Source organism: Siphateles boraxobius, unplaced genomic scaffold (genome assembly GCF_051911475.1).
Source record: "Siphateles boraxobius isolate OS27281-9 unplaced genomic scaffold, OSU_SipBor_1 68, whole genome shotgun sequence".
In the NCBI taxonomy this organism is placed as follows: domain Eukaryota; kingdom Metazoa; phylum Chordata; class Actinopteri; order Cypriniformes; family Leuciscidae; genus Siphateles; species Siphateles boraxobius.
The window spans coordinates 12,413,134-12,439,433 of record NW_027509195.1 but is presented as its reverse complement, the minus strand read 5'-3'; the positions used below and the strand labels follow the sequence as shown (position 1 = coordinate 12,439,433).

At 37.8% G+C, this 26,300-nt stretch overlaps 2 protein-coding genes across 2 annotated transcripts; one reads left to right on the top strand and one right to left on the bottom strand.

Annotated features, from left to right (window-relative positions):
* Window positions 1-750: 750 nt before the first annotated feature.
* Window positions 751-25,662, bottom strand: ankrd34a (ankyrin repeat domain 34A). The gene is made up of 4 exons (XM_077214836.1): window positions 25,568-25,662; window positions 20,975-21,066; window positions 11,824-12,061; window positions 751-4,925 (listed from the first exon to the last, which is right to left on the bottom strand). Exon 4 carries the CDS (start codon window positions 4,825-4,827, stop codon window positions 3,253-3,255), a length of 1,575 nt encoding a protein of 524 aa, XP_077070951.1. The 5' UTR covers window positions 4,828-4,925; window positions 11,824-12,061; window positions 20,975-21,066; window positions 25,568-25,662; the 3' UTR covers window positions 751-3,252.
* Window positions 14,281-23,037, top strand: polr3glb (RNA polymerase III subunit GL b). Its single transcript, XM_077214838.1, has 8 exons — window positions 14,281-14,471; window positions 14,706-14,816; window positions 18,093-18,222; window positions 19,060-19,128; window positions 19,730-19,786; window positions 21,274-21,344; window positions 21,461-21,577; window positions 22,468-23,037. Exons 2-8 carry the CDS (start codon window positions 14,709-14,711, stop codon window positions 22,552-22,554), a joined length of 639 nt encoding a protein of 212 aa, XP_077070953.1. The 5' UTR covers window positions 14,281-14,471; window positions 14,706-14,708; the 3' UTR covers window positions 22,555-23,037.
* Window positions 25,663-26,300: the final 638 nt, after the last annotated feature.

Below are 26,300 nucleotides of genomic sequence, written 5' to 3'. Positions count from 1 at the left end.
TCATCAGCGTCACTGCAGACTCGTGAACGCGGATCCCCAACAGAACCGGAAGACAATACAATGCTGAATAAAGTCGTAATTTTGGTTATTTGTGGACCAAAATGTATTTCCGATGCTACAAAACATTCTAACTAACCCACTGATGTCACATGGACTACTTTGATGATGTCTTTATTTCCTTTCTGGACAAGGACAGTATACCGTACATAGATTTTCAATGGAGGGACAGAAAGCTCTCGGACTAAATCTAAAATATCTTAAACTGTGTTCTGAAGATGAACGGAGGTCTTACGGGCTTGGAGCGACATCAGGGTGAGTCATTAATGACATAATTTTCATTTTTGGGTGAACTAACCCTTTAACAGTTTGACCCTAGTCAAAAGTCACTCAGATCTTTATTCTTGCCCATTTCTCCTGTATCCAACACGTTGATTAGAATAATTGATTGTTTTCTTACCATCTAATCTACCCAAACCTTAATATGTGGCCTTTAGGAGATTATCAACGATATTCACTTTACCTGTAACTGGTCATGGCCAATGTTTTGACTCATCAGTGTATATTTTGCATTTTATTTATGCATTTAGCATTGTTTTTTATTCCTCACACAACCCCATTAGAATCTGAAACCTAGCAGTGGAGATCCACTGGTCTAAGATAAAATGTTGATTCAGTCATGTGTTTATTCAAAGCAGATTAAAGCTCACGAAAAGAATAAACACCTTCAAATAGAGAAGTTGCACCACAAAGTTTTTTCATTTTAAATAATTTAATACTTTTTAAAATTATTTGGCTTACTACATTTGACCTGTGTATCACACTAAACATACAAAATAACAAGAAATAGCTAATCCATAATCCATTAAATAATGCATTGATAGTGTAATTGTGACCCTTCTATGTGGATGGAGAGCAGAACACTGGGGTACAGCTCAAAATACCCAAAGGAAAGTGTAGCACAGACAAAGGTCCATTGTGTACACTTAAAACACCCTTTACACTATTAACATTTTTTTTCAGGTACACTTGAACACAATTTCAATCCATTTACATGGATCTTTTGTACAGCAGGTCAGAAATATTGGATATATTTAGATACAAACATATTTAGAAACAAATCAAACTCCTGTGACTCAGTTATCTCACTTGTGTGTTAAATGAACAGAGAATCGATCAAATCAATGAATACACAGCAAAGTACCGAGATTCTCCTAATCACATCAGGATAACAGAGAGCTAGGTCATCAGAGATCTGGATTTCTGTCTGTCAGTTTAAAAGGAGACGGATGGGTTTTATCGCGACCGTTTTCAAGATTGCTGTAGCCTGAGCTCCGGTTTGCGCTCATACATTATTTCCTACAAACATCCTGGAACACAAAAGCTACCGTCAAAGTGAAATTGCACCACCAACAATTCGGTTTTAAACATTAAAATTAATTTCAATAAAAATAAAAAACAACAAGAATAAAACCCTACAGGCATAAAAAAATAGTCATTTTTGTTTTCGTGATATAGCCTATTTCAAGTACACTAAGGTTAATTCACATCAAGTGTAGAACATCTCAAAGCAGAAGTACTAAATTCACTCACATCATAAGCTTGAGTTGAACTATGTGTTTGACACGGACACACTGTGCACTGCAGCTCATTAGGGAAATTCATTCTCATGTATTGTGTGCAGAAATTCCTCCTCTGAATGTAAACTGAGCTCCCAGCTCGTCTTGAATTATTTACTGCAGCATGTTACCACAGTCGCACGTCCGAGTGATTGTTCACATTCACGATAATAATATGAAATCAGTGCTGAGGCAGCACGGAATATTGCATGTTCAAACGCTCGAGACACAATTGTACTCTGTACAGTATGTACACAATATCTGTGCTCTGTGTCTCCAGATGGGAGTGTGCGTTAGGTGAGGGCTTTCTCTCTCCCCTCACCTGAGTGGGGTCAGGGTGGATCTGTGTGGTTTTGGATGGGGTTTGTAGAGTTTCTTTGGGATTTTGAGTTTCAAGAATTGCACTTCACTTATTTTTGTATCACTTATAAGAGTTTAAGAAAGATAACCAACCCATCCAAAAGCCCTGAAACATGCAGTATGTTTAATTGGTACAATTATGTTTTTTTTTCTGTTATATATATTTTTTTGTTTTCATGTTAATTGATTCCTTTAAAAATATTCATCTAGTTTAAACATTTTTTGCACTTTCATTATGCATTAAAATGTTCTCCAGATACATGTTCAAGACTATCATTTGTTACAGGAATATTCAGCAGTCAGCCATCTCCTGTCCTCTTTACATCCTGTGGAAAAATCAGGAAGGTTGCCGTTACCAAATTAAAAGTCCGAACCATAAAGCAGCAGTAAACTTCACATTAAAAAGGCTTGAGCATTCTATTATTTATAAGTAAATAATCAACTTTAAATTGAATTCACATAATTCTGAAGAAATTAGCCTTTGAGTTTTGAATTTCACTTGATGCATTTTATCAGGAATTTTAAAGACATCAACCCAATTATTCCACAGGATCATCACAGAGCCACACTCTGAGAAAAAAAATTGCAACAATATACTTTATGGGTACAGCAGCTTGTCAGTGTAGCAGAACCTTTATTGGGTCATCTTTGTACCTTATTTAGCCCTAATAGATTCATAGAAGTTGCTTGAGGGTACATAATACCACTCTAAATTACTAATATTCACCATTTAGGGGTATATAAAGTACATACAAATATTGTCCCTTAATACACATCCAAAATTGGAACTAGTACTCCCCCATTTTTTAAAATGTTTTCTGACAGTGCATGACAGGAAGGAAGCTGATAGCCATAAAAGCGCTGTTAAGACATAGAGAAACCTGTAGAACACCAAATCTGTGAGGTGTCATCTGGGGCTTGCAGCAAATTCAAACACCAAAAGCACTTCAACAGACACTAATGGTTTCATTTTCACACATTCTTGAAGGTCAATTAATAATCCTAAATAACATTAGAATCCAAAGAAAGACATGGAAGAGATCACTTGTTATAACTGATCCCTTTATGATCTTAAGTTACAATGACTCATTTTCTTTCCTAATTAAATTTTTTAAGATGGTTTTGTGTTCACAATGCATATCTTTGATGTATGTATTTTGTTTTAAATGAGCCGAACTGGACCAGAGCAGGTGTGCCTCAAAGAAGATGTAGATGAACCCGGCGAGGAGCCTCTCGGCCAGCACTGACTCGCTCCCATTCTCCTTCTCTCTTGCTCTCAATCTCCATTCATCTCCATAACCTTTTCTGTGAGGATTTCACGGAAAGTTGAAAGCTGCTTCATCTGCTCTGTCTGCATTGAATGTCTCCTCATCAGTTTCTTCTTCATCTTGAAGTCAGGCCCACGTTTTGGAGATGATGGTGCAACCGGCAGCAGGATCTTGCTCCCTGAGTGAACGGGAGAAGTGGGTTTTCCGTTGGCTCGGATATCAGGAATGGGTCGCTGGGGGTTGACGTTGAGAGGAGGAAGGAACCCAGGTCGTGTGTGGGAGATGTGGTCCAGGAGGAGAGTCCCTGATCCCCGCCGTTCCAACAGTCCTGTTGGACGCCGTCGCATTGTGATGGGAGACACAGAGTTGGGAATGCTCTCCAGAGACTCTCGAGAAGAGCTAGTGAGGAGCGACAAGGGAGAGGCATTGTACTTGCGGCGCTCCACTGAGACACGTCCAGAATCTGGAGATCCAGGGATGGAGGCAGGACACAGGTGAGTGTCCGACTCGTAGTGTTCCATGCGGGTGAGTTTGGGGTGTGGCAAGCCACGGATTCCCGTCGATGCCTGAGCCACATTGTCCTGAGTCTCAGGAGCTGTGTTTCTACGATACAGTGACTGGTGCTGATGGACTTTATCCGCCCAGGACGAGCCACACAGTGCTGCACAGTCTTCCGAACAGGACCGGTCCATTAGCTTCGGAGAGGATGGGTCATGGGTCTCTATACTGTGCCTTCGGGACAGGAGAGGTCTGCCTGGACCGGAAACTGTCATCCCATTAATCTCTGAGACCAACTTATCCTCCTCTGCTAAATCGCCCTCTATCCGCTCTGCTCTCTCAGCAAGTACGGAAGGAGCCACCAGACCCCAGGGCTCAGAGTTCAGTCTTTTCAGAAGCTTGCGGGGCGGTGGTCTCCTCTCCCCCTGTGGTCTGCTGGAGGGTAGTGGAAGTGCTGAAGTCACAGCGAAGCTGAAGATACCTTCCTCCTCCTTACCAGGGGCAGAGCCAGTGGTGTGGATCTCCACTTCGGATGGAGACATACAAGCAGGGGAGAGATTGTCCACTACACTCGGAGACGGTGGAGAGTTCAGGTATTGTTTGGTCTTTTTAGTGCCAGAGGCTGATGTATCGGTTGTAATAATGATTACCTCTTTGCCTTTGGCTTTGCAGGCATCCAGCAGGACCTGGAGAGTGTCCCTGTCACCCTTATTGATGGCGTGTACAAGTGCAGAGGATCCGGAGTAGTCTTTCAAGCTGGGATCAGCGCCGTTTTCCAGCAGCAGCGACACCACCTCGTTGCCGGCCTGTTCTGCACATGCATGCATCAGGGCGGTCCGACCCGATTTGTCGGGGATGTTTGGGTCTGCTCCCTTCTCCAGCAGATATCGCACCATTCTCCGCCGGGTCTGCGGATCATCGTATCCTGCCAAACAGGCTGCTATGATGGGCGTCTCTCCTCGCTCGTTCCCTTCGTTGATATAGGCTCCACCCTCCAGAAGGAGGCGTGCGAGGCGGAGTTTGCCCTGAAACACAGCCTTCAGAAGGGCATTGCCCTCCGTGCGCAAGGCCCCTCCATCACCCATGATGTTACGCTCTCCACCTCAAGAATCCCAGAATCCCCCACTCTCCTGTCCTCCGGCCTCAGCACTGTCGGCACATCCCGGCTCAGATTCTGGTCAACCTGGAACGAAAACAAATAAAAGTGCTTTGTCATGAGGTACATTTGACAAACTTTGCTTTTTACTTAATTGCATGAATTTCTTTCAGTTTCAATTTATTTTAATTTTACTTCCTTACATTCAAAGATACTTCTGCATCTGCATAAGTTCAGTTGAAATTTCATTAAGTGAATTGGAATTTAACAGGCATTCTCAATTCAGTTTAGAATGTCACACAACTCAAATCAATCAAACGAAATCTAAAATCTAAAAGCACATTATTTTGATCAGACTCAAAACCACATAACCCACAGCACTCAAAACTCCATAATTACTCTACGTTGTCTTACACTCTTACTATTAACACTTCAAAATGATTGTTAATTGTTGGTTAACCATGTACCCATGAATGCATTAACTAAAGTTCTGAACACTGTGTCCTGTGCGCTGAAACTCTGTACAGCCCTGTGCTCTTTAACACAGTCTTCTCTCCACCGTCTCTGTAATGAAGGCAGGAGAGGAGATGATAATGGCAGTCCAGTAAAGAAAAGAAAATTGAATTCCTGAGTGGTGCAAAGAGCATCAAGACATGGGACAAGCTCAGTCCACTCTGCACACAGGTACCAGAGATTTACTGACAAAAAAAAAATTTTGTTCAAAATAGTTTTATTTGATATCTGAAGAACTGCATTTGCAAGGTAAGGCAAATAAACAACATTTACAATATTTAACAGTTGTTTTTGACTGTATAGGATGTTTTTTAGCTGAAAAAAATGTGTGGGGGGAGGGGGGTTAGTGTGAAAGATGATTATAATTATTAGACCCCAAAAAAGAGGTGAATGTTCACCCTCAACCAGAAACCTTCCCATCATGCAATGCATGAGCTAACTATCTTGGTAAAATTATTAAAGCAAGCGACAGGGGGTGGGCAGGAGGGCATCCAGTCTAATAACAGCATTATTAACATTCCACAGCCCTCGAAATCAGTTTAAACTTATATTAAATTCAGTAAGCCCAAAGTCACATGGCATATTGATATAGTCACTGAGGATGAAGCCATCTCTTTCCAAACTGAAACAATGAGCTACATGAACAGGGAGGAGAGAAATATGAAATTGTTTTGACTAAATTGGCAGTCAATCATGTATTGTCACAGAGGGTTGTCAGGGTGGTTCAACTATGGAAGATGATGACATTAAGTGACTTACTTGAGTTCAAGCACAGTATGGCGCATGGTAAAATCTGAGATGTTCCTTTACAGTCTGATTTGTTGAACACACAGAGTGAGAGTCCTCATCTATATATAATTTGTTTGATTTATTCCTAGTGTTCTTTCTCTCGCTGCTGTTCTGCAAAACAGATCCTGCAAAAGATCCTGAACTTTGGTGATATAAAGCAGCGATATGCAAAGATGTACTAGGACAAAAAACAGCCAAGGACCCATGCCGGCCCAGGACACAACACACAGGAAATAACAGCCCAATACAAAGTACAGTATGCACACCACCCTTCAAAAGTTTGGGGTAAGATGGGGTGAGTTTGGGGTGAGTTCAGCGTTAAGTTGAATTAAAGACATTTATAATGCTGGAAAGAACTGTTTTCAACATTGATCATAATAATAATAAATATTTCTTGAGCAGCAAATCAGCATATTAGAATGATTTCTGAAGGATCACTGAGGACTGGAGTAATGATGCTGAAAATTCAGCTTTGTCATCAATTAATTACATTTTAAAATATATTAAAATAGAGAATGATCACTTTAAACTTAAATAATATTTCACAATATTACTGTTTTTACTGTATTTTTTTATTAAATAAATGCAGCCTTGTGAGCATAAGAAAACATTTAAAAATCTTACTGACCACAAGTTTTGAATGGTAGTGTATGAACAGTATATAATACAAATGATTGCCATTATATATATATATATATATATATATATATATATATATATATATATATATATATGTTCACTATACTTTAATATATCTTAACTGGCTACTTTTGTATAACGTTATTTATTGAGTTCACTTGTATGGTTTCCTAACAAAATATCTTGGTATATGCTGCACCATATACCTTTAAACCTTTGTATATTCACATTATATGGCCCACCAGAAGAGGCCCCAGTGCTTCTAACACACAGTCTATCTCTGGAAATATGAGAAGAACACTGAGAACGTTCAGAGTGTGTAGCTGTGCAGAATTCACATCCCTCCTCCATCACACCAATACACCCACAGACCCCGAGCTGCTGCTCCTCCTGCCTGCCTTCTTAAGGAATTCTCTGTGATTTCCGAGCTAGCTCAGCCAGGGAAAGCAAGAGGAATGCTGTTTTTGCATACTGATTATGCGAGGTGGAGAGGAACAGGGAAAATAACTCTCTTTGAAAGTGTAATTGCAACAAAAATCCATCTTCAAGAGGCCAGGGTCTCATGGATTCGAGACAGTGAGGTTTATCTCCAGTCTCACACAGGCAGCACGGATGACTCATCTCCATGATAGACTCACTGGAGAGATGTGGCACAAAGACTTGGGGCAAGCGTCGTCTCTCAGGAGATCAGCCTGCCAAAACCCACAGGCCTTCTTGTATGTATCCTGACCTGATGTTTATTGTGACCAGCCTATTTTAAAGGGTCAGTTCACCACAAAATAAAAAATGTCATCAATTAAATTGAGCTTCTGCAACCAATGAGGTTTTTTCTCACATGACAAGCAAGTATGGTTGAGCTTTTATTTACCTTATTTAAGTGCTCTATGTATATTAGCTGATCAATGATTATATGTGAATAAAAGCCTAAATTAAATCTGTTCATTATATAGAGCTTCTCTTCAGAAGACTGGGATTAAACCACTTGATTCATATGGATTTATTTTAGAATCTTTTTGATTAACATTTTCAAGTGTTTTTGTGTAGAGTACAGACTTTCAATGGAGGGACAGAAATCTCTCAATTCATTAAAATGTGGAACATATTTTGAAAAGGGTCTCAATGTTGTTGTTTTTTTCATATATTAAATGTCAGAGGGGTCCAATATTGTTTAGACCCCAATATTCTTCAGATATCTTCTTTTGTAATAATAATAATTATTATTATTATTATTATTTATTATTATATCTTCTTTTGTGTTCAGCACTAAAGTCATATGTTTGGAACGACTTGAGGGAGAGTAAATGATGAAAGAATTTTTATTTTTGAGTGAACTATCAATTTAAGGACATCAGCCAAGGCTTTTGTTCTTGTTAATGTCGAGACCTACATTTTGAAGTTCTATTGCTATTGTCTGTGATCACAATTCACAGGTGTTCTTCGCTTAATCGTAAGTCTGTATAAAAACACTCCTCATATTTCACTTGTCTTTGGTCAAGTATTCAGTTTATTTGCAGAAGTTCAGTTTCGATGCTACGGACTGCTTGCTCGATTTAGAAGCAGTCAAAGCAAATATGTAGGAATATATGCAAAGAAGATGCTTAAAGTTATGTAATTGCATGCAGCTAGTGCAATTCTGCACCAACATCTGTATTTTCTAAATAAATTGTTTTCTAATTTGCATAATTTAGATATACTCTAGAACCATGAGGGTTATTTATACACAGACTGATTAAACAAGAAACACCTGGTACATTTCAGCGAGGGATTGTGAACAATACAGTTATACATTAAAAAACCTTACAGATGTCCGATTGACATATTGATGACATATTGAAGATGCTGTACTTTTTTCCACTCTCTTTCAATTCATTAAAAACAACCGTCATCATCTATCAATTATTCAGTGTCAACATTTCTGTCTTCGTTCAGACAGACAGCATTTCCGACTCAAATCTCATTGTAGCAATTTTGTAGCTACAAAGAAAAAAAACATAAAATAATTATTTTTCTTCTTATTCCAAACCACATAAATATGACTAAAGGCAGAAGATTGTATTTATGAAAGTACATGTTATCTGATCAGGTTTTAAGCAGATTTTACTTTTTTTCTAATAGCTGCCTACAGCTGTCACTTTGAATTTACTTTTCTTTTGCATTTGTGTATTAAAAGATATCTGGATTCTTAGTCAATATTTGGTATATGTGTAGATATCAGATTTTGACTTCACTGTCACTTGCAAAATGACAGTTCAGACAGTCCAGACAGTCCCAAAGATTACATTTGATAGATAAATTGGATTTATGTGCCACCTAAACAAAGCCTTTGCATCTCCCAGCATTCCCTATGGATCTTCGAGTGTGTACACACCAGTGGAGTGGAGAGCTCTGACCAAAATAAACTTGCCAATTTCGCAGCATGCTGAGAAGCATGTCGAGTTTGCGTTTTAGTGCTGCGCCATAGGAGCGAGGCGACATACCACGCTGTCTTGTCGGGACAAATCATATCCTCTCTGGTCTCCCGACAGATGATGGAAATGAATATCATGTCTTCATTCTCACACCTCTGAGGGACCGCACCCCTGGCTTTCTTTTTCCATAACAGCATGTCTGTGACTCTAGGCATCATCTGAGGTTGCGCGAGTGGGCCCGTGAGCAGAAAGGGCTGCGCAGTCAAACCTTTTCGCCCCACCAAGAGCTCAGTGGTGCCTTTGAGCTGCTGTTTGCCTCATTAGTTCACACGGATCGAGGCAGGTGCAATCCCTTTTACAGCAGCTGAGAGAACAGCATCCATCAGCGGTGCACCGTTGACCCTGTGACCCAGTCGCATCAGAACTGCTGAGGAAATTCATCACTCATATTGGCAGCTTCAAAGAGAACCATCCTGCAGAGGGGCAATGAGATTATCTCCTTCATACTAAATGACACGTCCTCTGAACTGCCTTTACTGCCGTTTGTGTTTCTTTTCGATTGTTTATTGTGGCATGTTTAGATCTTGGTGTCATTTTCATCGCCGTACATGTTGTGCTGAGTTTGTTTTTCTCCTACACTTGGTCTTTAATAAAATGAATGCCAACAAAACCACTTAACTCGACTAGACTGAGTGTTCAGTGATTTACAGAGCTGAGAATGAATTCTCCTCCAATTCGAGAGCAATCTGTGCGTCTTCACATAACTGCACACAACAAACACATTCTTCTCTGCCCTCGAACTGCAGACGTTTTATGCAGACAGGAAAGTGGCTTCATGTGATCAATGTAGGAAACTGATGATTAATATACTATACAGCATATATGGATATGTCTTACGTTTAAGATTCTGACATTGTTTTTAAGACAAATAAGCTTATTTTACCCACCCGATTATCATTGCATCTGATCATGCCCCTCTTACTATTTCAATTACTTTTACATGATATTTCTCATTACCGTAAAGTAGTATTTTGACTGTCTTATACAATGTTTTTTTTAAAAAGCTAAAATGAATAAAAAAAAGTAAATAACTAACTAGCATGATGAATAAATGCTTCACAATAAATGCATTTTTTCACATGACAGTAATTGAAATTAGACTGTATTTTGTAGACAGTCTGAGCAGTCTCAGGATATGATGTGTTTCAGACTCGACTTGCACGCCAGCGGCAAATATCTTCAGCTCAGCTATTTTTAGTCTCAAAGCATCAAATCAGCTCTCTGACTGATGCAAGCTCTTTTCTTTAAAGAAGCTAAAATTATTTTAATTTTAAAAATATATTTAAAAAAAAACTATAGCATGATCAAAAAAATATATTTTTTTCAAGTAAGTAATGAGACCTGGGGTGTAAAATACTCAATAGTCATACTAATCAAAACTCTTAATAGTCCTAAAAATAGGCTTCATATTCAAAATACAATTCCTTTTGTTTTCTTGATTTTGGAGTGACATATCACTGGGGCAATATGCTTTATATACTAAATTAATACTTTTGTGCTATAGAATTTATATAGTGCTTCAATGAACTCCACGATCACCATACTTGCCACCATACCACAAGTGGTATTGCTATTGCCATGTTCAAAAAACCGTGGCAATATCATACTTGTTTATTGCAGTACACTGGCATTATTTCCTTCTTATATAGCCAACAATACAAGCAGCAACATTTCTCATGACTTAATTATGTAATTGGAAATATTACTAAAATCATACAAGAGAGTAACCGCTGATTGTGTCGCTGTCCGCGGTGCTGAACGTTATTCGCAAAAACGGAGCAGTTTCAGATTTTGATGTGTTACAGACTTGTTTTACACGCCAGCTGCAAATATCTTCAGCTCAGTACTATTTTTAGTCTCGAAGCCTCAAATTTGGTGTCTATTCACGTCACCTCTCTGCCTGACGCAAAGCCTCAGTGTCCACAAATGAACTTCCGAACAGCAGACACACACTTCAAGTCTCTGTAAGAGCGAACGTGCGCCAATCGCCACATAAAGGTTCATATTCTAAGTGGTCGTGAAGTAAAGTGAAAGAATGAACATTATAGCAGCATAAATATCAGTCTTAAACCTTATCTTAGACACCCAGTAAATCTTCAGTGATCTTTTTAAAAAGAAATGCCAGCACACAGTCGGTGTAATCCGAATTGCGGTGCATGAATTTGTCAGCAGTTCACACCGCAATGAACGTTTATAAAGCCTTATGAACAGCAGCAGCCACATGCACATCATTCCTCCAATAAAACATTTGCTTTTACCTTCATCAACTCACACCTAAAATGAGCAACCATTTCTAAACAGTGCACATGCATTCCAGCGGAAAATGATTTCGTAGTCGTTTGCATGCTTCTCAACATTGAAAAATACTCTTTAAAAGTGGTTTGAAATGCAGCCTAAATATCAAGACGGTGCTTGTTAAGATAAAATGTTAAGATATCGCTGCAATATGAAGGACTGAAGTCTGCTTAATTAAGACCATGCTCAGCTGAGAATAATACAAAATAATAATAACAATAATAATAGGTTTAACATATGCAAAGAAGCATTTGCAGAAGAGTATGTCGAGAGAGTCTCACCGTGTATCTGCTGTCTTCACTCCATCAGAGCGGCTGGTTTTCGCAAGAGAATCCAGCTGCTGTCTGCTGATCCCCGTGTCTTACATCCCCCACATCATCTCTCCTCCTGCGACCGAGAGTTTGGGAGACTCTGCGGGGGCGTGGAGTGGGCAGCGAGCTGATGCGAGTCTCCCACGATCACGCACAGACTCACTGGCTGTCTGACTGCTCGCATGCACAGCACCATCTCTGCTTTCCACTAGGGGGAAACTTTATTTCAATTATTATCATTCTTTTAATTTGATCATTTTTCCTCTTTTTTGATGCACCCCCTGCATGTGTGTCATGGTGTGCTGTGTTTTACAGGTAGAATACAATTTGACACCATAATAATAATAATAGAAAAATTTGGCTTGATGCATGAGAACATTTAAGCATTGTGTGTGTGCTTTACACAGCCAAGTTAAGGCTGCTCTGAGCAGGCTCTGTGCCTTTTCTAAAAATCTGTGTAAAGACGTAATGGCGCATTAAACCCATGCAAAATATAAAATATGCCAGCCCTGACCCACTTAATGCCCCAATAATGAAGATGATGGAGCATTGGTGCAGCCTTAAACTGTTATTGTCATGACAGACCTTTTTTTTTTCTTCTAATTTTGCATTTTCTATATCCATAATTTTATATTTAAAACCAAGTACGACTGGACACAGAAATGTCATTTGATGTGTAAATACATGCCCTTTGCAACATCTGTGCTAGTTTTGCAGTATAAAGATGGCATATTTCAGGTCAGTCAAACTCTATAGTTAAAATGCACTTAACACATTTGCAGAGGTGCATATTCTCCCTCAACATAAATCTGGATTTTTCCTTGCCTTTACACCTTTTTTCGGGCTCATATATATATATATATATATATATATATATATATATATATATATATATATATATATATATATATCAAGGCCCTCTCTGCAAGAAAGAAGGGGGTGTGAAACAATTCTCAGACTGCATAAATACTAATTCAGTGACTACAGCTATTATTGAACACAGTTTCTATGGCAACTGATTCAGTGGATTCCGACAGAAGCGTTCCCACGGTGACATGCACATGCTGCAGTAGAGAGAGAGAGAGAGAGAGAGAGAGAGAGAGAGAGAGAGAGAGAGAGAGAGAGAGAGAGAGAGAGGTTATTTTTTAGAGGCTCTTTACTCTTGCATGTTTAGACTTAAATTATGGAATATTTTGTCCCAATATTTCAATTAATGTTTATAGGTTTTTTTGGTTAAAATTAGGTTACCTTGCAAGCCCATACTTAATTTCTGTCTCTCATACTAATACACACATATTTTCTGATTTTGACGGGGGAGGCTGTGAGTCAGCAATATCATGGTTAGTTTTCCTTTCATTATTATTATTATTTTTTTTTTTTTTTACAAATGCAGATTTAGCTGAATTTGAACAGTTGTCAGGTGCTGTGTAAAGTGCAGCTTCATCAGAACAGAAGAAAATGGAACTGCACTGACTTTGAAAATCTCTTTTGAACACATTTTGTACACAAAATTGGGCAAAATTGTTGGTAGTGATAAAAAAAATGACAGTGTGACATTTGTAGTTTTGGAAAAATGTATAATACAAAATAATAATAAACAAAACTTCCATCCAGTTTCATAATAATTAATTCAATAATTCAGTAATAAATCCTATATTTATGGTGTTGCATCACATATTATGATGGGGAAATGGGCCAGGGAAAAGGGTAAAACAATAGAATAAATAATAAATAAAATGTACATTATGTGTGTGTGTGTGTGTGTGTGTGTGTGTGTGTGTGTGTGTGTGTGTGTGTGTGTGTGTGTGTGTGTGTGTGTGTGTGTGTGTGTGTGTGTGTGTGTGGCCTGGTAAACCCTACATTAAGGGGACAAAATCCCCATAAGGATGGCAATATCTGAAATCCTTGTTCGTGTGGGGACATTTTTGGTCCCCATGAGGAAAACAGCTTATAAATCATACTAAGTGATGTTTTTTGAAAATGTAAAAATGCAGAAAGTCTTCGGTGGTGGGAAGGTTTAGGGGTAGGGTTAGTGTAAGGGAATAGAATATACAGTTTGTACAGTATAAAAATCATTATGTCTATGGAAAGTCCCCATAAAACATGGAAACACTACGTGTGTGTGTGTGTGTGCGTGCGTGCGTGCGTGTGTGTGTGTGTGTGTGTGGTAAACTGGTTCCATGACATTTTTAACGTTACCTTCATATATAAAAAAGAAGAAAAGTTTAAAATGTGTTATGGTTTTAATACAAATCAGCATTTGACTGGATGTAGCTGGAAAAAACACCCTTTTCCATTCGATCCTCCATCAGAGCGGTTAAAATAATAGTTTTTTTAATTAAGTTGTTTGCTTTTCAAGACTCACTAGACTAGATTCGTTTAACAGACAGACGCGGAACCATAGGTGAACGAGCACACGTTTCTGGCAGGAACTTTTTCAGCAGCGGGCTATAACAAATATGCAGATGTTTGGCGGGTGATTTTACTGCTCTACATCAATAAAATCCATGAATTTACATGACAAACAACTGCGTTTAATATTTACGGATCATACAATAAATGCTTGGCACAATGAAATGAAGTTATAAATAAAGAGGGATTTCGTCGCATTTTTGTCTGTGAGTGAACGAGGCGTTTAAATATTACATTTCGGTCTAAACTAATAAAAGTATATTTATACATACATATATTGTGTATATATTATGTAAAATATTACATTGGTTTGGTCTAAATGTCTATTTTGTAGCCGAATAGAAGTGTGCTCAGACAAATAAGTAAATTTATAATCATATCAATCATATAGAATAAATCAAGCTGATGTATAAATGTGATTTGTGGTGATTGTGTCTCAGATAATGGCAGGAAGGGGCAGAGGGCAGCTCACTTTCTCTGTGGAGATTGTTGGAATCGGTAAAGGGGAAAATCTCCCTCCGTCCACCGTCCAGCCGACCCCTGTATTCCCTGTGAGTGTTTCAAGATAAGATAGGACCTCATCGGACTGATGTTAATTATATTACATTACACTTATGCAGTGGCGGTTCTAGGGGGTGGCCAGGGGGGGCCAGTGCCCCTGTGACAACAAGCTTGGCCCCCCTTGTGGCCCCCCTAAATGTGGAGTGTGAAATAATTACAAAACTTACAAAGTTACAAAACTGTTTTTTGCTATCGTTGTTTATCATTGTTATCGTTGTATGCCTATCATTTTTTATTATTCTATTTTTGTGGATTTGCTTGTTCACGTGACAATTCGCATCACATTCGCGGGAATCGCGGCAGAATAACGTCTGTCTCATGCACGCGAGAGAGGAGAGAAGAAGAAAGCTGGTAAATGTCAGTTCAGTTGTAAGTTCATTCTTTATGTGCGTATGGGGTGTGCGATGTGTATTTTTTATTATGATATTGTAATCAAAACTATAGTAGGAGGCACTGTGAGCTGACATCGCATTTGTATCGTCCTTTCACTGCTGTGTGCAGTTCATAGGTAGCCTATGCCCCCAAATTAGTCTTTGTCTTATATTTATATCATATTATGTTCTTATATTAGAATATCAAATCAACAAGTGCGCTGTTTCCCGTGCACAATTGCAACTGTGATATTGATGTTATTAATTTAACAACAGTTAAATTAACAATAAGTTAACATTGGGAGTTACTTTTTAGACACAATATTGTTTGTTTTCCCTTTATTTCGCCGACTAGAATTTCAAAATGAAACCGTAGCAGAGTCAGACAGCGATGATTACTTGACTGAAATCCGCGTTTGGAAAGGAATCACTTGCTTCTTTCCCGAATGAATCAGCCGTTTGAACGAATCGGTTGAATGAATGACTCCCTCAACTCACTTAAGACAGGGACTTACCGCGGCCTACTGGCGGTTTTAGTTTCATATTTAAAGTACCCTTTAATTAAAACGTCAAAATTCGAAATCATTTCATATTTAAACATTGATTAAAAAAAAATCTCATAGCTTTATTTATGCAATTGTAAATGGAGGGTAAATATATTAATGCCGCTTCTGTGTCTCCTCTGCACTGCAAAGATGGATTTTGATTGAATGATTTAATTTGACTGGTAACAGTGGTACTGTATAATTATTGTATAATTAAGTATTATTGTATAAATAAGTAAAATTACTGTATAATTTGAATGTTAGTATTTGACATAAAAGGTGATGCATAACTCTAAATAAGTTTAGAAAGAATGTCCATAGGTGAAATTGCCCCTGGAAATCAATTTAAGGTGGCAAATTTTGCCCTTAATTAAAAAATTAATTTCTGTCACTGCTGTGAGCTGACCACTGCATAGAATATGAAAAATATGAATATCTTTGTGAGTCTGCTGTCAACAACAGGCCTAAACCAGCCATGGCACCAGCACAAAAACACAATCAGTAAAATATCATCTAATTATTATCAACAAAACGTTGAAAATATTGAGATATATTTTTGTCAATATTGCGCACCCCTAATGTACGGTATTAATTTTAGATTTCTTCAGGTCTTAAAAAGCCTTAAATTTGACTTTAAAAAGTGTGCAGGAACCCTGTAAACGGTTAGACATAGTTACCTAGCAAGTCAGTTATTTTCAGTAAATGAATTAATAAGCTTCTTGGTCCCCATTGCTTTTGCTCTATAGTTCTCACCAAAATGAAGAGAAAGAAGGACATCATGTCAATTACAGTTACTGTGACTAATACTGAATATGTAATGCAAATGTAAAAATATAATGGAAATGCAAATACATTGAATGATTATAAACATGGTATTTTGCCTGTTAATGCCTGCAGTGCAGAAAATGATATGACAACAATAAAGTCTAAATGTAACTGGCCCCTCTAACAGTACAACTGGCCCCATCTTGGCCCCCCCAGTTTAAATGGTCTAGAACCGCCACTGCACTTATGTATTTGACAGACGATTTTATCCAGAGCGACTTACATTGTATTCAAGATATACATCAATTATAGCACTCTGAGAGTCTTACCCAGGCGTGCCTGGCGTCGTTGAGCTCCAGAAATCACACAACTAAGTAATACCATCTTCTCCAGTTTAATTGTCACATGCATAACAGCCCAAAAAACTGTAAAACAAAGCAAAAATTTATGAATGTCATCACAACATATTAAAATATTAAAGTGCTATTTATTTTAAAGTCCCCATGAAATCAAAATTGAAGTTTTATGGCTTTTGCTAATATGGATATATTAGGCTTAAGGTTATCTACAAGCTAGTGTGCTCCAAAACAATGACAACATTCACATTTAGAAGATATAATCATTCAAAACTTACAGTCTCTCACTTCCACCAATATAGATCAATGATTTTGATGACATTTCCCTACACTTCAGCTTCTCATCAGATTTTCTGTCCAATCAAATTCTCTGTAGGACCGAAAGTGTCCCGCCCCTTACATTATCAATAAACACTGAAGCTGCGGCTGAAATCGGTCACTTGGTCACACATTTACTGTACACATAGTACAGTACACATAGTGCACTATATAGGGCCTAGGGAATGATTCAGACAGTGTAAATATGTTTTCCATTAGGGTGAATGAAGCCTGGTTTCACGTTAGTGTCACGTGAACCGCAGCAGCACACACACAGTGTGCTCCGGTCCAGAGACACGATAGCAGAGCGGATCTTATGCATGAGTCGGCACAGACTACAAAATGTACAGGACCCATTTGAATTCTACACAGAATGCTATATTTTATTTAGATTAGACATATTTAGATTAGGAGGTAACTGCAGATTTTCCAAGTTCAACGGCTCTGGCTGAGCTGTGATATAAACTAAATGCTATTGACTTTAAAGGGGAGGAGCTGTTTGATATATCCTGCCCTGTCTTCCTGGAAATTACGTCAACATTGAATAATGCTGACCTTTTTAAGGCACTTCAGTGGGCTTTTAAAGATAGCTCAACCAAAACTTTTTACAAACATAAGTGCTAGTTTTAAATTACTATAAAAATACTGTTCATAATAAAACAAAAAGTGGTTGTTAGGAATTGTTGAAACATGTGATGAGTTGAAAAGACATTGCAAAAAAAATGGTTAAGAATAGTGAAGTTAGTTTTGAGAAAAACTCTAGCATAATGAATCAGATATCCCTTATTAAAAGCGCATTTATGTATAGGAATGTTTAATTTAGTTAACTGTCAAAGCAGGTGTTTGTTTGACCCCTTATACAAGACAGATGTGTATCAGCTGTCCTTCCGCACTTGTGTTTGATGTTTCAGCCTCTGGATCAGAAGCCGGTGCCCCTGCAGGCGGGTGAGGAGGCCGAGTACATGCTGGCACTCAAACAGGAGTTCAGAGGAGCCATGAAGACACTTCCATTTTACATCCGTCCAGCCGCACCCAAGAAAGGTCAGTTCAGGGTGGAGGATGAGCTCTTTACTGGCATCTATAAAGTTACCATGATATTTTTTTTTTACAGAATGTTGTGGTGCTTATTATAAATGATTTATTTGTGCACATCATTACTTATTTTTTAATTCATAGGGACTTGTATTTTTTAATCAAAAACGTTACCCTCGCCCTCGAAACAACGTCTGTTCTCTTCATGATGAATGTCTCGGTGGAGGGCGGGGCTAAATAAATATCCTCCACAACTGACTGCAAACTGGCTTTCAGATCTGGAGCTTTACCAAGTCCAGCTCCACCTCTCCTGACCTAATGGGCCCATAATAGGGTTATGGGTAGGGTTAGGGTGTGGTTCGACCTTATAGCTCCACCCATTATGTTCAGCGAGGAGGGGCTGGACGTCAACTCCAACCATTGGCTCTGCAGTGAGCAGCCTATGTGCCTCCATTTAGTTAGCAACGCCCAACATCCGATGAAACAATCAATTCCTGAAGGACAAAATCAAATCCCACTCTACATTTTACTCATTCCAGAAGCTTAAATATATGTCACAATAGGAAGAAAAGTCTATTACAACTTCCATTTCATGCCGACTTTAAGACATCCTCCGTTTCTTTTCCATACAGATTGTATGAAGACAAAATCCAACGTTTTTTAAAAGTTTTAGACTGCCCAATCAATTTTAACTTTTTTTCACAGATCAAAGACTTAAAAATAATCTAAGATCAAAGATTTAAAAAATGTACAGGGATTTTTTTTTTTTTTACCAGATTTCTTCCCTTTTTTTATGAATAGGTCTATAGTGATTAGCAATTTGAAGTTATTTTTTCCTCTTGACAGATGTGGAGCGTTATTCTGACAAATACCAAAAAAACGAAACTACTGACAACAGTTTGGAATGGAACCCAGGTGAGTGATTTATGTCAGTGATTCACTTCAGTGCCATTTTAATATTATTTATATATTTTTAAATAATATTTTGAATTAGTATTTATATGTATATTTTCTGTTTTCATTTAAGTTTTTTTTAAATTGCTTTTGTGATTTTAAAATTATACTTTTTTATATTTCTAAACAGTTTCAATTATTTTTATTCATTTAGTCATTTTAGCAGTTTTGAGACCGTGCATATTTAATAAAAAAATTATTTTACAACTTTGTTGCCATGACAACAAAAAACCCTAAAACCCTAAGACAGTAATAAAAAAAGAAATAATAAGAAATTATATGCTTCACATTTCTGCTTTTAAATCCACTAAAAATTGGCCCTAAGTGCCTCACCGTTTGCCTTTTTTAAAGAACACACGGGATGAATCGAAATGATTTTGTGTGGTAACAAGCATTATGCTGAGGTTTACTTGCATTAAATTAATGTTCAATATAAATTTTTCATCTAGTACTTGCAATTTCTTTTATTTCAGTTTTAGTTTTCTAATAGTTTTAGTTAACAATAACAGCACTGATCCACTTGCACGCTTGTGTGATCCTCTACATCCGTTTGTGTTTTCAGACTGGAGGCATTTTCCGAAGGAGCTGCGCGTGAGGGAGAAGAGACCGCAGAGAGACAGTGAGTTTGTTTGATGCTCTTAAAGCGGCACTATGCAGGATTTCTGTTTTTGTTTTCAGTTTCCAGTCAACTGAAACATTTTTGTCATTGGTTGTTGCGTTATATCTTACCCAGATACAATAGTGCTATTTTCTGATTGGCCATTGTGTAGCTCGACGAACAACACCAGTGGAGATGCGCTTGATTCCTGCCGGTTCCACAGTGAGAGCGGCGCGGCCAGAGTTTTGGCATATTAAATATATTACAAATAGTTTTTCAGTGTGAGAAATACAATGTGTGGGGGGAGATCGTGACAAAAGACCGAAATGAGACCGAAATGAGTGACTGTCACGCTCAATGCGTGACACGAGAGCCCTGATTTCGTAACAATGTCCGTTATGATGTTGTTAGACATGATTATTGCAATTTATCATGATATTTTGCAAATTGCGCTCATTTACACTATTTACAACGTGTAGGCTTATTTATGTCCTGATAATTATGTGAGATATTGACAACTGTTCTCATGATAATCGCAGGAATCAACTTAAACAGTGAAAGAATGAGCGATTGGGACTGTTGTCCGGTTCCTCGTTTGCCAGATTCTCGTTACCTTTTCTTGACTCTTCCGAGCGCGCTTTCTTCGGTTTTTTTCGCCATTCTGAAATCGCAGGTCCGATGTTTACTCGTGTCTGACTCCTCGCTCGGTCAGTCTGCCATTTCCTCTTTCTCTGTTCCTCCTACAATGCTTTTCTAGCTTTCTGCTTCTTATATGCCAGCTTTGCCATGGGACGATAGTTGTTCTTATAGCTAGCCGTATCCTGGATGGGGGCGTGTACGCGTGAAGTGCCGTAAAGCAATTCGTTACCTCACGAGACCTGATAACACACGATACTTCCTAACACTGAGGCCAGCGGCCCGCCGGCCCAAAGTTGCAAGGGTGGTTTTGCGGCTCACAGGCACCAGGGGGGTGCGAGACGACCACCATTCAACACGAAATCAGTAATATAAACATTACAATGACTCCAAAGCTGTTTGGTTAAGGTAAAAAAGTTACTTAGTCCTGCTTTAACTGGCTCTTATGCTCTAATACTGGACACTGTGTTATGGCTGCAGAAAGCATGGTTTTGTAAATGTGCTCCCGTTTAAAGCCGAGATAAGGGAGCAGGTGAGGCTGATGTGCTCATGAATGAGTGTGTAAAGACAAACCGCTCCGGCAGGTCTGCGCTTCGCTCTCTGACTCATCGGCGTCTCTGGGGAAATCAGAGAGACGGCTCTCAGCCGCGCTGCACACACATCTCCTAAATGAAAGGATGGAGAGAAAGAGAACGATGAGAGAGGGATGAAGGTTTGGGCTTGAAGGGTGTCTGTCACTAAAACTGGAGAAACAAGTTTATTTTTAGTCTTTTGTCAGAGGAGCTGTGATCAAAGAGTAGATTTTATTATGGGAGGATGTTGCTGATGTCATTTCCACTGTCACAAACATGTTTTTGCTTATGTGGTTGCAGAAAGCCAAACTATTCCCAAACAACCCAAACAGCCACGACTGGACAAAGAGGAGATCATACGCAAACTGGAGGTGTACAAATACTTGCCATTAATGCGTAATGCATTCTAAAATAAGGAGTTTTAATCTACTTTGTTACACATTCCCATAAAAATTGTGGCATATGAACAAACTGTGTTTCTGTACAGACATTAGAGCAGAAAGAGGAAGAAGGGAGTTCTGATGAAGGGGAGGGAGAGAAAAAGAAGCCAGAAGAGGAAGAAGCTGAGGGAGAGGAGGAGTGTGATGAAGAGGAATTCGAGGCCGTAAGTGATTCCTTTCTCTTGTGATATTAAGCCAACATGTTTAATCAACAGAGAATGTAAACAACAAAAATTCTCAGTTGAGATGAAAAAATGGGCCTGCAATTTATGACTTAAAATGTCGAACTTGAATGCATTGTAAATCGCATTGGATAAAAGCATCTGCCAAATGCATAATTGTAATGAAAATTTAATGTTATAAGTTCAGTTGATTCTAACGTAAAGGAATATTTTGAGTTCAATAAAAGATAAGCTCAATTTACAGCAGTGTTATTTTTCAGTTTTTATTGAAAATTATAGTTTTAGTAATTTTGTTATATGCTTTTGTAATTTTTATTAGTTTGTTTTATATTACCAGTTAACATTAATATATTTTTATTTGAGCCATTTTAGGACCTCAACTTAAACGTTTTTTTTTTCTCATTTCTCAACGTAAGTTTTTCCATCTCATTTTTATATTTTATTTAATTTCAGCTTTATTTCAATTATTTCAACGAGTTTTAGTTAACAATAACTGATTGGCAGTACTTGTGGCATAGCGTTGATTTCCAAAAAACTTATTTAGACATTTACCAAAAAAGGGGAAAATCTGGATTACAGTGAGGTTCTTAGAATGACTCCATAAACATTCAAATACTCACTGTTTTTATACTTCAGCCTCCAGAAATAAACAATATCCATTTATATAAATCCCTTACAAAATTTTATGTTTTAAATGCAGTTTTACAACTTTGTTGCCATTAAAACATAAAGCTTAAAACCCTAATGTTTAGGGAGTCCGACTGGTAACCCAAAGGTTGCTGGTTCGATTCCAGTACCGGCAGGAAATGACTGGAAATTAAACCGATGTTCAATATAAGTTTTAACCAGTTAACCCTGTGTGTGTGTAACAGGAAACAGATTATGTCATGTCCTACTTTGACAATGAGGAGGAGTTTGGAGGGGAAAGTGATGATAATATGGATGAAGCTATTTACTGAAGCAGGTGACGGTGGCTCCATAGCACCCTCCTCTGGGCAGTGAGTGTCTCTGGACCTGTTCTGGGGTGGATCATTATGTTTGGCAGCTAATGTTGAAATCTGTATGCAGTGGACTTCCTCTCCTCCAATCGGTTGCTGACAAAGAGCTTCTGAATCTGAGGGCCACGGTTGGAGGACACAGAGAAAGAAAGTGAAACAAAAACCTCTCTCAATGCAGCTATACATTCTTAGAGCTTTGTAAATTATTATTCTTGTGTCATTTTTTTAATCTTACCTATAAATATGTATGTTTTAGTCTAAGTTTTAGACAGTTGTATTTGTCGGAATAGCTTTTATACATCTTAGATTTTGGATAAACACCAATAAATGTAGATTGTTTATTTTGTATAATAATTAAGTAATGTTTTTTATTGTAAATATTCATGTTATTGTAAATATTCATGTTATTGCCATTTTATGTGATAAAGTCACACTGTGTTTTAAGATTTTGTCTCAATGAATATAGATTGGATGGATGGATGGAGTGTAAGATTACATTACATTGCTATGGCTTACATCCAACTTTGCTGGATATTTCCCTCCACGCTGTTTGTGTACATTCATTTGTAATCAGAATTCACACAAAAACCCTGATAACCACACATGATTTTGACTAGAAACATTATTTAGTAGTATGAATCTGCATCTTAAATATCAGCTCTGTAAAAATATAATTAATGTATTTGTATTCATTCATATAATTATTTATTTAGGGAATAAATCATTAAAATAACTTATCATTAAAATAACTTTTCCTGAACACAGATTAGATTTTTTTTTTAAACCACACACACACACACACACACACACACAAATCCCTGATCAACCTCATCATGAAGGTGTATCAGAGTTGCTTTCGTAAAATTGGCTAACTATATATGTGTGTGTGTGTGTGTGTGTGTGTCTTGGGGAATTAAAGTATCACAGTCTACCTGTCTTTAAATGTCTGGTTAAATTGATTCACAGGTCTCTGTCTCTCATCACCTTTAATTTGCTGTGAATGTTTATTTCAAGTCAGAGATAATAGCTGGAATATCGTTTGACCAGAAACACCTGAAAAGAATCAGAATAGAAAGAAAAATTTCATATTTTTGTTCAGCAAATGATCAGCAGAGGAGAAAGAATTGTTCTAAACCCGACCTTTCAGCTCGAGAACACTCCGCTGGTTGGGCAAATATGCTGAAGATGAATTTAGTGGCTGACTCAGGCGTCCTTAAACAGAGAACAGACAGGGGAATTCTTCCAGGAATAAGCCTGGGCTTTTATTCAAGGAAGCGGAGAGCAGTTCATCTCCAGTGGAAGATTACAGCAGCTGGAGACGACTGACATAAGAGCCGCCAAATAAAGCTGCTGCAGTGATAGATTCACTCTAGACACCGATCAGACACTACAAATCCAGAAAGCTCAGTTAACTGGCATTCAATAATAACCACAATCAACAGCTACACTGTTGAGTTAAGGGTTAATGCCAAATGTCAATAATAATGTACAGCATGGTTATTTCAGACAACAACCATAAACTTTGGTGGACCACCATAGGAAGACATACCCCAATATTTAGTGTTCAAATAATGCAAATTTCCCTCAATTCTTAATAAATGATTACAGCCTTGCAATGTACAAAGTTTAATATATTAAATATTAAGTTATATTAAATTAGAATATTTATTTTCTAACATGTTTTGAGTCAACCATTTTAACTGAATTTTGGAGGTTGAATATTACAGTGTTTACAGTATATTATAAATATAATGATAAATAAGTACAGCTTTAGTTTTTTATTTTTATGATTAAAATATTCACTGTTCTTTTATTACAGAGAAATTCTGAGAACAAAATTACAAAATGTAATGCGTGTGATGTTAATTTCATTAAAACCCACCTTTTAGTTAATTTTTTTTAACAAAAAAATCTATATTAAAATGAAATGGTGGTAAATAGGGACATGCAAATTTGCTGATAATCAGATGATAAACAAAAATGTTTAAATCTGGTTTTATTTTAAAAATCATTTTGCATTACACTGAGAATGAGTAACATCAATCAAATAACATGTCTAAGTCAAGCACCCTGTTAAAAATGTGTTCAAGTCTATGCTTGCAAAGACATGACAAACTAATTGCACAAATGTTTACTTTGTTTCTTCTTGCACCTCACAGACTAAAATTAAAAACATGCAAATTACTGAAAATTATGCATATGGTTATCTTTTTTTTTCCAACACAATTATCAAGATTATCCTTGCAACTTTCCAACTCCTCTGCAGAGATTATGTGACCTCACAGACAGCAGAAGGTTTATAAACCGAGAGTGCATGGCTGCGTCTGAAATCTCATACTTCCCAACTATATAGTAGGCGAAGAACAGTATGCGTCAAGAATAGTATGTGCGAATTCACACAGTACTCATAAAAGAGTAGGTAAAAAGTACCCAGATGACCAAATATTTCTGGCGAGATTCTGAAGTGTGCATACGATGGACTCTTTACTATCCCATGAGGCCACGGGAGAGGATTTATGAATGGCAAATAGAAAAGCGATGAAACTGACGCTGATGATAGGCCACATGATAATGACTACATGGTGAATGTAGTACGTTCAGATTACATTCATACTACACACATTCATAATGTTTAGAACATACTTTTTTAGCGCTCGTGAAGTAATTACTTATTCAAAATAAATACCAACTCAAAGAGTATGCGATTTCAAACGCAGCCCACATCTGCAGCCAGACCCTAAACTTCCAAACCAGTAGTTCCAATTGCTTATTTATGCATGTATTAAATTAAATACTTGGACTAATTTGATCATGCTTTCAGCTACCAATGAGACAGTAGGCCTATACTCTTTAACATGTTTTACCATGTTTAAACCCATTCTGAATATTTTTAATCAAAATTCCATCTAGGCCTGATGAATACCATGAGGATCCTTTGAAGCTGAAGTAAATAAAAGCAAACACACACACTTACAGAGACAGTTATTCCAGCTAAGGAGGCGAGGAGATGGCCTCTGTCCTTCAGCTCGGGTAATTAGGATGCAGTGATCCGTCTGGATGGCTGTGTACGGAAAACAAAAGCAATGTAAGCACCCTACATAATAATTTCCAACCTGCCCTGCCCTATAGAGGGCTGACTAATTGAGTTTCATACAAAAGAAAAAAACACTCAGTCCACATACACTTATTATTCCAGGAACATGATTCTTTTTGACACTTGAAGTCTAAGACTGTAGGACACTCTGCATGGTAAAAGCTGTATCTGCATTCACATCCCTCATCCCATTCGAATGAGGAAGATGATCAGTTCAGTGATAGAACATCTCTTGTGTTAGCCTACATTCCCAAATATATGTTGGCTAAAGAAAACTTTCTGTAGGAGACAACTGATGCAGTGACCAGCAAACAGAAAAATGTCAGCATTCAACAATATCAGTTGGAGATGTCAGACAGCCCTGGATGAGCCTGTTACTGATGTAAAGGTCACAGAAACCTGATTCTGAGATAAAACTCAGGCTAACTCTGCCTGGACAGATAGCCACTGTTAGCCTAATAGCATCAGATTTCCTCCCAAACAAGGAGATCTTGAATTGAAATACATTTCTTGCTCACAGATGCTGGACTGTTTTGATCTAGTTCAACAAGTTAGTTTAAGAATCAGAAAAGAATGTATCTGAAGTGACAGCTATAACATGTGAAGCCACATA